Genomic DNA, 12180 nt, shown 5'->3' with positions numbered 1-12180 from the left:
TACCCGACCTAATCCTTGTGCCTGTGCATTTAGCTTACAGGCGCGTGTGAGGGCAGCTATGTTTTCTGCTCTGACCGCGATATGGCAGAGCAAACTGCGCCTGCGCGAGCGGACATGGCTGCACAGGTGCGAGATTTGAAAGAGCAATGTGGATGATGATGGAGGCGTCATCACATCAATCAAGAAAGGAGGACGGCGAACAGCGGCAGGAGGGGGGACAAGATCCGAAAAAGAGCACGCCCATCTGAGCCACACAGGTCATTAGCACATGTAACGGTCATGTTTTATAAAGTTATTTTTGGGGTCTGCAAGAGGAGTCAGGGAATGAGGTGCACCTTCATAGAATGCAGCTCAGGAGCTGCAGAAGGTGATACTTTTAGTTTAATAGTGAAAAAACTGCTGACAGGTTTCCTTTAAGCAGCAAAAATACACAGCATCAAAACCTCATCAAAATGTGGGGACTTAACGCACACCAATCACCAGGATTTTCCTATATAACCTAAAGCCAGTGATATAGGGCACTATCAGGCTGATTGTATACATACCTTTAGTTGTCAGATAGGATGTATTGATTTTGAAAAACAAGCAAACAAAGCTAGTAAAATGAACAGGTTTTTGATTGACAGCAGGTGTCAAGCAGGCAATAGATGGGTTGGGGTTTGATAGTGATTCCTGCCCCCCTGCCTGTCAATCCTCCCATATCTATTATTTATGCTAATTCCATTATAGAAATTTGTAGCTATAAATCATGGTGGCTAAAAGGACCTGTGCTGACATCATACCCTTGTGACCAGAAGGGGCGGGGCCTCAGCTAACAGAAAAATAATGTTGTTTCCTGGTATCAGCTATGTTGGCTGAAGTCCCGCCGCTTCTGCTAACATGGGTATGACATCAACACAGGTCCTTTTAGCCACCATGATTTAGCCACAATCATTACTAAAATACTTCTACAATGGAATTAGCATAAATAATAAATAGGGGGCGGAACAACAGGCAGAGGGGTGGGAATCACTATCAAATCTCACCCTAGCTATTAGCTGTTGCAGCTGCTGTAAATCAAAAACATGTTCATTTTACAATCTTTACTTGCTTGTGTTTCAAAACCTAAACATCCTAGCTGATAACTAAAGGTATGTATAGAATCAGCCTGGTAGAGCCAGTATAGTGGAACAGGTGCCCGGGGTCTGGCAGCGGTGGATACGGTGCATTCAGGGGTTACCAGGCCACAGCATACCCATTCAGTAACCTCTCACCTCCCGGATGCCACGTTACTAAAAGGATGTCTTCCACGCAGTCTATTCTCACACTGACGCAATAAACTGCACACAGTAGTAGGTTTTTCAAACGACGGAACTTTACTTCTTTTCTCAGTAACATGTACAGCATTCATCTTCTGCACTTCACTACTGGTCTGTTCAGCATTTAATACAGTTAACTTCTCCGTTTTTCTTCTTGTCAGTACCGCATCTGCAGCGTCTAACTTCTTTACTGTTCTGGCACCATTCCTGATCCCATCAGGGTTCCCACTAAACTCCACTGTTCTATTAAATTTGGCAGCCAACCGCTTTCTTTGCACCTGGGCTCTTGCAGAAACCACCAGGCCCCTTTTTCTCCCGACTAACATGGTCCTGTGTGACTGACTCCACTAGTCCTGGGGTCCTTCCCTTATCTGACAGGGGGTCACTACGACCAACTGCACAAGTACTGCACGAGGGGGTCACTGACCTGTAGCCCCGCCGGAGACATCTTAGGTGACATGTATCCAGGAAACGAACGCCTTGTCTGCCGTCCAGACTATACCCCGCTCCTGGGGCCACAATTACCAATATGCTAGCTCCCGTGGGTCCATATACGCAGGGACGACCTTCCTTGGGTCAATCAAATTAAATCAGCAATTTGGGCAAAAGAGAGGTTTAAGCTTCCTCCTTTCGTTATCTACTCCTGGGGACACTCCTATCCTCTATTCTGATACTGTCCTTTTTATAGTTCTCCCCCCTCCTTTCCCTTAACCCCCAACTGTTTAGCCAGGTGCCATGACTACTGCCCCTGACCACGCTGCCATTTGGTGGCCACCCACACAAAACACAATACATCATATTACAAGTTAAACAATAGTGTGCCGCCTACTTACGTGGGGGTGGCCATAGCCCTGAACCCCCCTTTACATTAGCACTGGCTTTAGGTTATATAGGAAAATCCTGATGATTGGTCCGCTTTAAGCTAAAGCTTCACAGAAAATAGCAATAAATAAATCAACCTCTTATTGTTAATTTACAAACCTTACATCGAAAGGTCATGTCTAAATTCAGTCACTATGCAGCACTACAAGGTTCATATTTTCTTTTTTTTTTGGAGATGAACCACATTTGTTTTAGAGAAAAAAGATCGATCTGGAAAGCTTTTGACTTTGAAATAAAGACATAATAAAACAATAGTTGCTTTGTAAACTTGCCGGCCACAATGCGCACAATTAATTTGTAGCACAAAGCGATGCCTAAATGCTAGAAAGGAAAGAAGCAACTGCCACATGCAGCACAAGTAATATGCGAGCTGAGCTCACTGGCTGATGGCTGAGGAGCTATTTCTATATGAACAAAGAGGAGAAGTCATGAAAAAATGAAGAAAATTCATATCTGTTGAATGACAATTCAGCCATGGTTTCCTAGAAAGGCAACAATGTAAATTGTTCACTGGAAAATATGAACTCAAGGAAAAATGATAATGGTGAGAATCATGGAAGTTATCGTTATTTTACCCATGGTTGCTCTGACCCATTCTAGGGTACCAGTAGATGACTCTGCAGTAAAAGTTTCCACAATAGGTTGGCTTGCAACTGTTACAGAAAATGTGAAAATAGATACACAAAAATATGATTATGAAAAAATAAATTAAGGCAAGAAAACAAATAATTATACAATTAGAGGTCCTGTAATAAAGATGTTATTATTACAATAGAGAAGCAAAACAAATTTCATTAATGACTTGAAAAATAAAATTAGATTAAAATAAAATTAGATTAAAACACGATGTACTTATTTGCAAAGGTAACTCATAAATGAAAAATATTTATCTTTTTAAATACAGACGTCGAGAGATTGTCCCATCTGTGACATTCATGATATATTCATAATAATAATAAGGCATACAGTTAGGTCCAGAAATATTTGGACAGTGACACAAGTTTTGTTATTTTAGCTGTTTACAAAAACATGTTCAGAAATACAATTATATATATAATATGGGCTGAAAGTGCACACTCCCAGCTGCAATATGAGAGTTTTCACATCCAAATCGGAGAAAGGGTTTAGGAATCATAGCTCTGTAATGCATAGCCTCCTCTTTTTCAAGGGACCAAAAGTAATTGGACAAGGGACTCTAAGGGCTGCAATTAACTCTGAAGGCGTTTCCCTTGTTAACCTGTAATCAATGAAGTAGTTAAAAGGTCTGGGGTTGATTACAGGTGTGTGGTTTTGCATTTGGAAGCTGTTGCTGTGACCAGACAACATGCGGTCTAAGGAACTCTCAATTGAGGTGAAGCAGAACATCCTGAGGCTGAAAAAAAAGAAAAAATCCATCAGAGAGATAGATAGCAGACATGCTTGGAGTAGCAAAATCAACAGTCGGGTACATTCTGAGAAAAAAGGAATTGACTGGTGAGCTTGGGAACTCAAAAAGGCCTGGGCGTCCACGGATGACAACAGTGGTGGATGATCGCCGCATACTTTCTTTGGTGAAGAAGAACCCGTTCACAACATCAACTGAAGTCCAGAATACTCTCAGTGAAGTAAGTGTATCTGTCTCTAAGTCAACAGTAAAGAGAAGACTCCATGAAAGTAAATACAAAGGGTTCACATCTAGATGCAAACCATTCATCAATTCCAAAAATAGACAGGCCAGAGTTAAATTTGCTGAAAAACACCTCATGAAGCCAGCTCAGTTCTGGAAAAGTATTCTATGGACAGATGAGACCAAGATCAACCTGTACCAGAATGATGCGAAGAAAAAAGTTTGGAGAAGAAAGGGAACGGCACATGATCCAAGGCACACCACATCCTCTGTAAAACATGGTGGAGGCAACGTGATGGCATGGGCATGCATGGCTTTCAATGGCACTGGGTCACTTGTGTTTATTGATGACATAACAGCAGACAAGAGTAGCCGGATGAATTCTGAAGTGTACCGGGATATACTTTCAGCCCAGATTCAGCCAAATGCCACAAAGTTGATCGGACGGCGCTTCATAGTACCGATGGACAATGACCCCAAGCATACAGCCAAAGCTACCCAGGAGTTCATGAGTGCAAAAAAGTGGAACATTCTGCAATGGCCAAGTCAATCACCAGATCTTAACCCAATTGAGCATGCATTTCACTTGCTCAAATCCAGACATAAGACGGAAAGATCCACAAACAAGCAAGACCTGAAGGCTGCAGCTGTAAAGGCCTGGCAAAGTATTAAGAAGGAGGAAACCCAGCGTTTGGTGATGTCCATGGGTTCCAGACTTAAGGCAGTGATTGCCTCCAAAGGATTCGCAACAAAATATTGAAAATAAAAATTTTTTTTTTGGGTTTGGTTTATTTGTCCAATTACTTTTGACCTAAAATGTGGAGTGTTTGTAAAGAAATGTGTACAATTCCTACAATTTCTATCAGATATTTTTGTTCAAACCTTCAAATTAAACGTTACAATCTGCACTTGAATTCTGTAGAGGTTTAATTTCAAATCCAATGTGGTGGCATGCAGAGCCCAACTCGCGAAAATTGTGTCACTGTCCAAATATTTCTGGACCTAACTGTAAATGCCCAATTAATGTGGTCCCACTGCCATGACCTACATTTATCTCAAAACAGGGTCCCGTTGTGCTCTGCTGTCAGAGGCGAGTAGTGTATGCATACCCACTGAATTTTACCTGGAAAAAAACACCAGAAAAATGCAGTTTTTCATGAAGCATCTTTCTTCATGTCTTATTAACTTACATATTTGCGCTAGCTTTTTAGCCAGCATTTTCTTTAAATTGCATGTTTAAAAATGAAGGACTTCCAAGAGCAAGGTGACAGAAGAATGGTCAGGACACCTCTTTTAAAATGAACTTGTCAGCACAATTTTTCAAGATAATTAAAGACAAAACTGTAATGACGCTGTAATACAGATTAAACTGATACATTTGGTGAAGAAATGCCCTTTGTTGTTCTTCTTTAATCAGCATTTGGAGTTTTCTGCTTATTACAGGGTATGGACTGTACACTGGGTCTTCTCCTCCCTGTCTGTGATTCTCTGGTCCCTCCGCTCGCCACTATTTGAATAACAGGTCACTGCTTTTTCAGTGACCTGCTTCCTCTGTATGAAATCTTCTCTTCAAATAGAAGAGGCAAGCGGAGGGTTTGGGAAATCACAGACAGGGAGGAGAAGACCCGATATCTGCCTGAAAAAGACATCATGTACACAAAACTAAGAGCTTTAAAAATTGCTGAGCAAGCTTGGTATTTTTAAAAATTCCCATGCAAATTAAAATAGAGGTCTGTGTTTGCACAGTTATCTCATTGCTCCCTGTTCTCAAGATGTGGGTCCCAGCAGTGGGACCTGCGCCTGTTAAATATCTATGGCATATCTTGTAGGTAAAGCCACTAATGTTGAAGATTGGAATACCTCTTTAAATGAACAAGAAAAGTATTACATATTCAATTATTTAACTTTTCTGAAAAATTATACCTGGTTTAAGATCTTCAACAATAGGTTTTTCCGAAGCTTTAGAGACTGGAAGAAACTCTGTAACTTTGGAAACTAAAATAAAAAAAAAGTTAAATCCATATTAAAAATACATTTATGTTCAGTCTTCTTGGGATATGCAATTCTTGGATGAACTAGAAATTTCTACAAAAAAACAGGATGAACTTATAAATAATAATTACGCCAACTCTACATATAAGAGCTGAAAAGAAACAACTGTCAGTGAATGCAGAATAGTCCAATGAGAACAATTTATCTCAGATGCTGCCAATTTTTCTATATTTGTATTTAATCCCCTGGAGGCGAAAAATGTCAACACATCAGTGGCAATAAAGAAAATGTTTCTGGTAATGACAACAACATGTGTCTTTTTTTAACCACTTGGTACTCTAAAAGGTGTATTTAAAATCTCATTTGTTAAGGGATAGTCTGGAACAGACACATTGGTGACCTATTTGTAGGATCAGTAGGCGTCTGACACATGGTACCCCGCACTGATCAGCTATCATCTGTTCTATTGAACCTACATTACTGTCCTGAGCTTAAAAGACTTTGTCACCAGATTTCTGCAATGTAATCTAAAACAGCATGCTGTAAGAGTTAAAACAGAGAATGCAGCTCTGTGTTTCTTATCTCAAAGACTGCTTTTGTTTACTTACAATGTTAGTTTAAGCTTGTTTGCCTTATCATTAGTGGGTCTGAGAAGCATTTGACCTGTAGTCTGACTCCACCCCCTTCTGTAATTAGCAAATTCTGTCTATGTAAATGTGCACAAAAAGCCTTGGGTGGGCAGGGGCAGCTCTGCCAGAACCGATTATTAAAAAAAAGAAAATCTTTCACAGTGTCAGAACAGCTAAAGCCACTAATCTAAGTGATATACCATTGAACTCAGGGCTTCTTTCTCCACATCATGCTGCTCTCAGATGAGGCAGCAAAAATCTACTGACATATTCCCTTTAAATTATGAAACCAATATGTAAAATAAAATAAAATAATACCCATATAGAGAATGTACAAAGCTCAATTAGTAAAAAATAGCTATATTTTTATTATTAACAATAGTTAAAAACAGTTAGTAAATAGAGATGAGTGAACCTTTGGAAGTTCGGTTTGCCAGGTACATTTGAAGTACAGTTTTTGACCCCGACTTGATCCGCACCTCAATGGAATTCAGTAATTGGGCAGGTCATGGCTCCAACCCACATGCTGCCAGCCATAGGCAGAACACTTCCGGGGGCGGGTAGGCAGCATTTTTCATATTTTTCTTGTTTTTGTTTGTGTGTGCACAATGCATCTGATCATGCTGATTTTACCCCCACTGTGAGCCGTTCAAACACTGCAACCGGCTCGCACAGGGCTGAGAATCACTCATACCCAAGCACTGCGCTGCTCGCTTGAGTGGTTTGCACTCGTAACTTGTCTATTGGCTGGCTTGAACTATTTTCTTCTCCAACTATTTACTCCCCCACTCATATTGATGGATCTGCTTCATATCACTTGCCTTATTTACCGCATTATATCATTTTTCATTTGTGTATAAATATGTAACACAAAACATTTTACGTTAAACCATGTCTGAAAAACAGACCTATGCTGTATGTTCTCAAAAGCATGTTATTTGTCATCATCTTTTCAATCAGCTAATAAAAGGTATCAATGATTGTTAATTCTCCGCTTTTACCTTTTCTATCTATGACCTTAAACAATACATATTTTTCACTTACTGCCAAAATACAGACACCCTTGTTACCGGCTGGATAGGCAACCCTTCTCTGGTTGGCCACCGCTGATAATGGATTAGTCTTATATCAAACTAGCAGCAAGGTCAGAACATCCATACTAGCAACAAGGTCAGAACATTCATGTATCCATCTATGTAGTAATGGTCTACCACCAGTACAGTATTTGTTTTCTCCTATAATGGTAACATAGGTTAAAACTTCCAATTTTTAACTGATTTTTGCAATTACACCTCAATGCAGGAAACATGGTCCATAGAGGCAGCAAGATATATTACTACTAGCACCAACACAGGAGTTTGCAGATCCAGAACAGTAGAACAGCATGTGGAAAAAGGGACTTAACCTTAGCGGGATGAACACTTAGTCCAGACTAGAAGATGGAAAAATATTACAGTCATGAAGATTATTCCATTAGTCAGTTCTTCATAAAACGTTGAATAACTTTGTAAATACTTTTATTATGGTTATTTGGTACTTTTTTTGACCAGTTCTGTTCATACAAATTGTTTCAGCTGTACAAACCAACCGTATCCTATTAGAGCATGCGGACAAAACAAAATAATAATCAAAACCAGTAAATTGTATTGTGCAGACTGTCAAAAAGTGGAATTATGCTTTCTTTAGAACACTAGCATAAGGACTAATATACCAGATTAGTACATCATGATCCAAATCATCAAGATATTAGTGTATAAATAAAAAAACAACTACTATTAAAATATCAGATTTACAGAAAAATGGAAGGCGGGATGGGAAAGAAAGGTTCTTTCCTTACAGTTTTTTCAGGCAAATTGATTTCATTATTAATACTGGCAGGGTAAGTGATCCAATTTTGATAATGATTTCTATTATAGCAACAAAACAGACTGGAAAACATATGGAAGTGCTGCATGAGACAATGCTGGCATCACATATTGGATCAAGGATGTGATAGATTTTATATGTAATGAATTTTATTAACCACTTAAGAACATGGCCTCTATTAGCCTTAAGGATTTATAATTTTATCTTTTTACTTTTCTTAATTTATCTACAGACTTAAGGCCCAGTCACACACAACGACTTACCAGCGATCCCGAAAACGATGCGACCTGATAGGGATCGCAGGTAAGTCGCTGGGAGGTCGCAGGTGTTATGTCACACAGTCACATCTTACCAGCGATGCAGGAACAATACAGGTCGCAGTAGCGACCTGTATAACGATCTTAGCAGTCACTGTGACTCTGTCACACAGTGTCAAACACAGCGATTTGTCCTGCCCAGCAGGACATTGCCTTTGAAGAAAATGGCCAGGACCATTCTGCAACGACTAGAGATCTCACAGCAGGGGCCTGATCGCTGGTAGGTGTCACACATAACAAGATCGCTAACGGGATCACTACTGCATCACGGAAACCGTGACTCAGCTGCGATCTCGCTAGTGATCTCGTTATGTGTGACGGTACTTTTAGATATATGTGGGCTTTTTTAGATATTAGTTATATACAGTATTTTAATGATACTATTTTCTGCTACTTGTCCATTAACATTCCTTAATTTTTGATTGGGGGTAACAATTCAGGCATTGTTCTATTTTTTTTTCAGTGTATAATATATACAGTATATAATAGAGTATATGTTAATGATAATAATATACAAATGATGACAAAAATAGAAAGAAGTTTTTGAAAACATCTCAATATAATTATTGAATATGAGTACCACGCGTAGAAATACATGCACTTACACACCTTGGCAAGCTGTCAGTGAGGTTATTAATTGTTGTCTGATGAATGTTCTGCCAAACTCAATACACATGGGAACAAAAATCATGAAGATCTCCTTTTGGCAGCTTCCGTTGCATTTGCTGACCAATGACATCCCAGATGTGCTAGTCCAGACATGCTACAAGCCATAGTAACACATTTAGGCCAAGCAGGATGCTCACAATAACACAAGAAACATGTGATCTAATGTTGTAATGTTGAAAAATGACTCCTGGAATACTTTTGAGAAATGGCCATACCACCGGTACCACAATCAAATCAATATAATGTCAAGCAGGTATTATACCCAAAATGAAGGCTAGAAGTATCCAATAATCATACATTATGCCATCCATCATGCATCATAATCCTGGGAGTAGAACTGCTGTGGTATCCATCGCGAAGGCCTCTTCATGGCATTGCAGGCCTCATATCTGAAGAGAAAAGATCTTCATTCCAGACTTCATTACCATTTTCCTCTACACAATGATAGTTATTGAGAGTGGTGTGAGGTCAAGAGAACAACTGGAGCTGAACATCTGGCTCATAGCCCAATGTTGTGCATCACCTTCTGATGGTTTGTGTAGACACTGATGTCTTAAGCTTGGTATGTGTGTCATGGCTCAACTCTGGTCTTGATCTGATGACCTCTAGTTGTATGGTTGGTTTCCCACTCTTTTGAATCACAGCCGGTTTTGTCTCAGTCCAACTGCCGTTAGTTCTCTTGTCTTTCCTTTTCTTTGCATTGCCTTTCTGTTTTATTTCTATTCAGGTGTGTTCATGTCCTTGTTTTGTTTGACCTATGACATCTTGGGAGGGGCTATTTATACTCACATTGCATTCAGCCTTCAATGCTGGCTATATTCCAAAGTTGATAGATGTTTACAGTCCCAACTTCTCAGTTTAGGATAATCTTGATAAGTAATTGCTTTTCCCTATGGAATGTTTTTATGTTTCTCTTTCTAAAATTTCCCATTCTGTTTCATTTTGGATTTTGAGGGGTTTGACATATTTTGAGTAAAGGGTACTTTACACACTACGACATCACTAGCGATCTCATTAGCGATGTGAAATTCTAGATCGCAAGTGCGATCTTTCGGGATCGCACATAGGTCATTTTACGCATGTGCGATCTCGAAAGTCACACTATTGCAAAGATATTTGCAGCACCTCTGCCTGCATTGCACACTCAAACTCTTTTTAACTAAGCCATTATACTAGCAAACAGTCAGTGTACCTAGTGGTATCCTAAACGTGGCTATGTACTTTTGTGTAGTCAAACTAGTGGAAAGATATTTGCAGCATGTCTGCCTGCATTGCACACTCCAACTCTTTTTAACTAAGCCATTATACTAGCAAACAGTCAGTGTACCTAGTGGCATCCTAAACGTGGCTATTGTACTTTTGTGTAGTCAAACTAGTGGAAAGATATTTGCAGCATGTCTGCCTGCATTGCACACTCCAACTCTTTTTAACTAAGCCATTATACTAGCAAACAGTCAGTGTACCTAGTGGCATCCTAAACGTGGCTATTGGACTTTTGTGTAGTCAAACTAGTGGAAAGATATTTGCAGCACCTCTGCCTGCATTGCACACTCCAACTCTTTTTAACTAAGCCATTATACTAGCAAACAGTCAGTGTACCTAGTGGCATCCTAAACGTGGCTATTTGACTTTTGTCTAGTCACACTATTGCAAAGATATTTGCAGCACCTCTGCCTGCATTGCACACTCAAACTCATTGTTACTAAGCCATTATACTAGCAAACACTCAGTGTACCTAGTGGCATACAAGAAGTGGCTGTTGTACTCCATTAGTGCCCCACTGGTGCAAATCTATGTGCAGCACCTCTGCATGACACCCTCCTGCTCTGTTTTTAATGAGCTATAATGATAGCAAAAATTTACTGCCATTTAGTGGCATCATAGAACTGGCTGTTGTATTCCATTAGTGCCCCACTGGTGCCAAGCTATTTCTAGCACCTCTGCATGACACCCTCCTGCTCTGTTTTTAATAAGCTATAATGATAGCAAAAAATACTGCCATTTAGTGGCATCATAGAACTGGCTGTTGTATTCCATTAGTGCCCCACTGGTGCCAAGCTATTTCTAGCACCTCTGCATGACACCCTCCTACTCTGTTTTTAATAAGCTATAATGATAGCAAAAAATACTGCCATTTAGTGGCATCATAGAACTGGCTGTTGTATTCCATTAGTGCCCCACTGGTGCCAAGCTATTTCTAGCACCTCTGCATGACACCCTCCTGCTCTGTTTTTAATAAGCTATAATGATAGCAAAAAATACTGCCATTTAGTGGCATCATAGAACTGGCTGTTGTATTCCATTAGTGCCCCACTGGTGCCAAGCTATTTCTAGCACCTCTGCATGACACCCTCCTGCTCTGTTTTTAATAAGCTATAATGATAGCAAAAAATACTGCCATTTAGTGGCATCATAGAACTGGCTGTTGTATTCCATTAGTGTCCCACTGGTGCCAAGCTATTTCTAGCACCTCTGCATGACACCCTCCTGCTCTGTTTTTAATAAGCTATAATGATAGCAAAAAATACTGCCATTTAGTGGCATCATAGAACTGGCTGTTGTATTCCATTAGTGCCCCACTGGTGCCAAGCTATTTCTAGCACCTCTACATGACACCCTCATGCACATTTTGCTACGCTAATGTTATAGCAAACTCAGGGAATTCATTGCTGCATTTGATAATTCGGAGGGATAGAAAGTCAGGCTTCCTTTAGCTTTTCCTTCTGTTCATAGACAGCATCTCCAAGAGCAATTTCTCCTCCACGTCTAAGTGTGGAGAGGCAGCTAGTTCGCATGCGTGTGCCGATTTACCCCAGCTGCAGCCTAATTACAGTGTTTCGCCTAGTGAGTATGCTCAGCCTGACTGTGCCATTCCTGACGCTAAGTCTTCATTTCGGGATACAGCGCATGCTCCCACACTA

General features: G+C 40.1%; 1 protein-coding gene across 17 annotated transcripts in view; it reads right to left on the bottom strand.

Moving 5' to 3' along the window:
- The window catches only part of ABI3BP (ABI family member 3 binding protein), a 566204-nt gene that overhangs the window by 240297 nt on the left and 313727 nt on the right, over nt 1–12180 (bottom strand). For 14 of the 17 annotated variants that reach the window (XM_075336532.1, XM_075336540.1, XM_075336538.1 and 11 more), the window contains exons 9-10: nt 5710–5781; nt 2756–2833 (exon numbers count right to left, since the gene is read on the bottom strand). In XM_075336532.1, the coding sequence (XP_075192647.1) occupies nt 2756–2833; nt 5710–5781 (150 nt within the window). The remainder of the gene's footprint in view (nt 1–2755; nt 2834–5709; nt 5782–12180) is intronic. The other 3 variants (XM_075336537.1, XM_075336546.1, XM_075336549.1) reach the window with 1 other exon arrangement.

The sequence above is a fragment of the Anomaloglossus baeobatrachus genome, chromosome 2 (genome assembly GCF_048569485.1).
Source record: "Anomaloglossus baeobatrachus isolate aAnoBae1 chromosome 2, aAnoBae1.hap1, whole genome shotgun sequence".
In the NCBI taxonomy this organism is placed as follows: domain Eukaryota; kingdom Metazoa; phylum Chordata; class Amphibia; order Anura; family Aromobatidae; genus Anomaloglossus; species Anomaloglossus baeobatrachus.
This window is presented reverse-complemented; position numbering and strand designations above follow the sequence as displayed.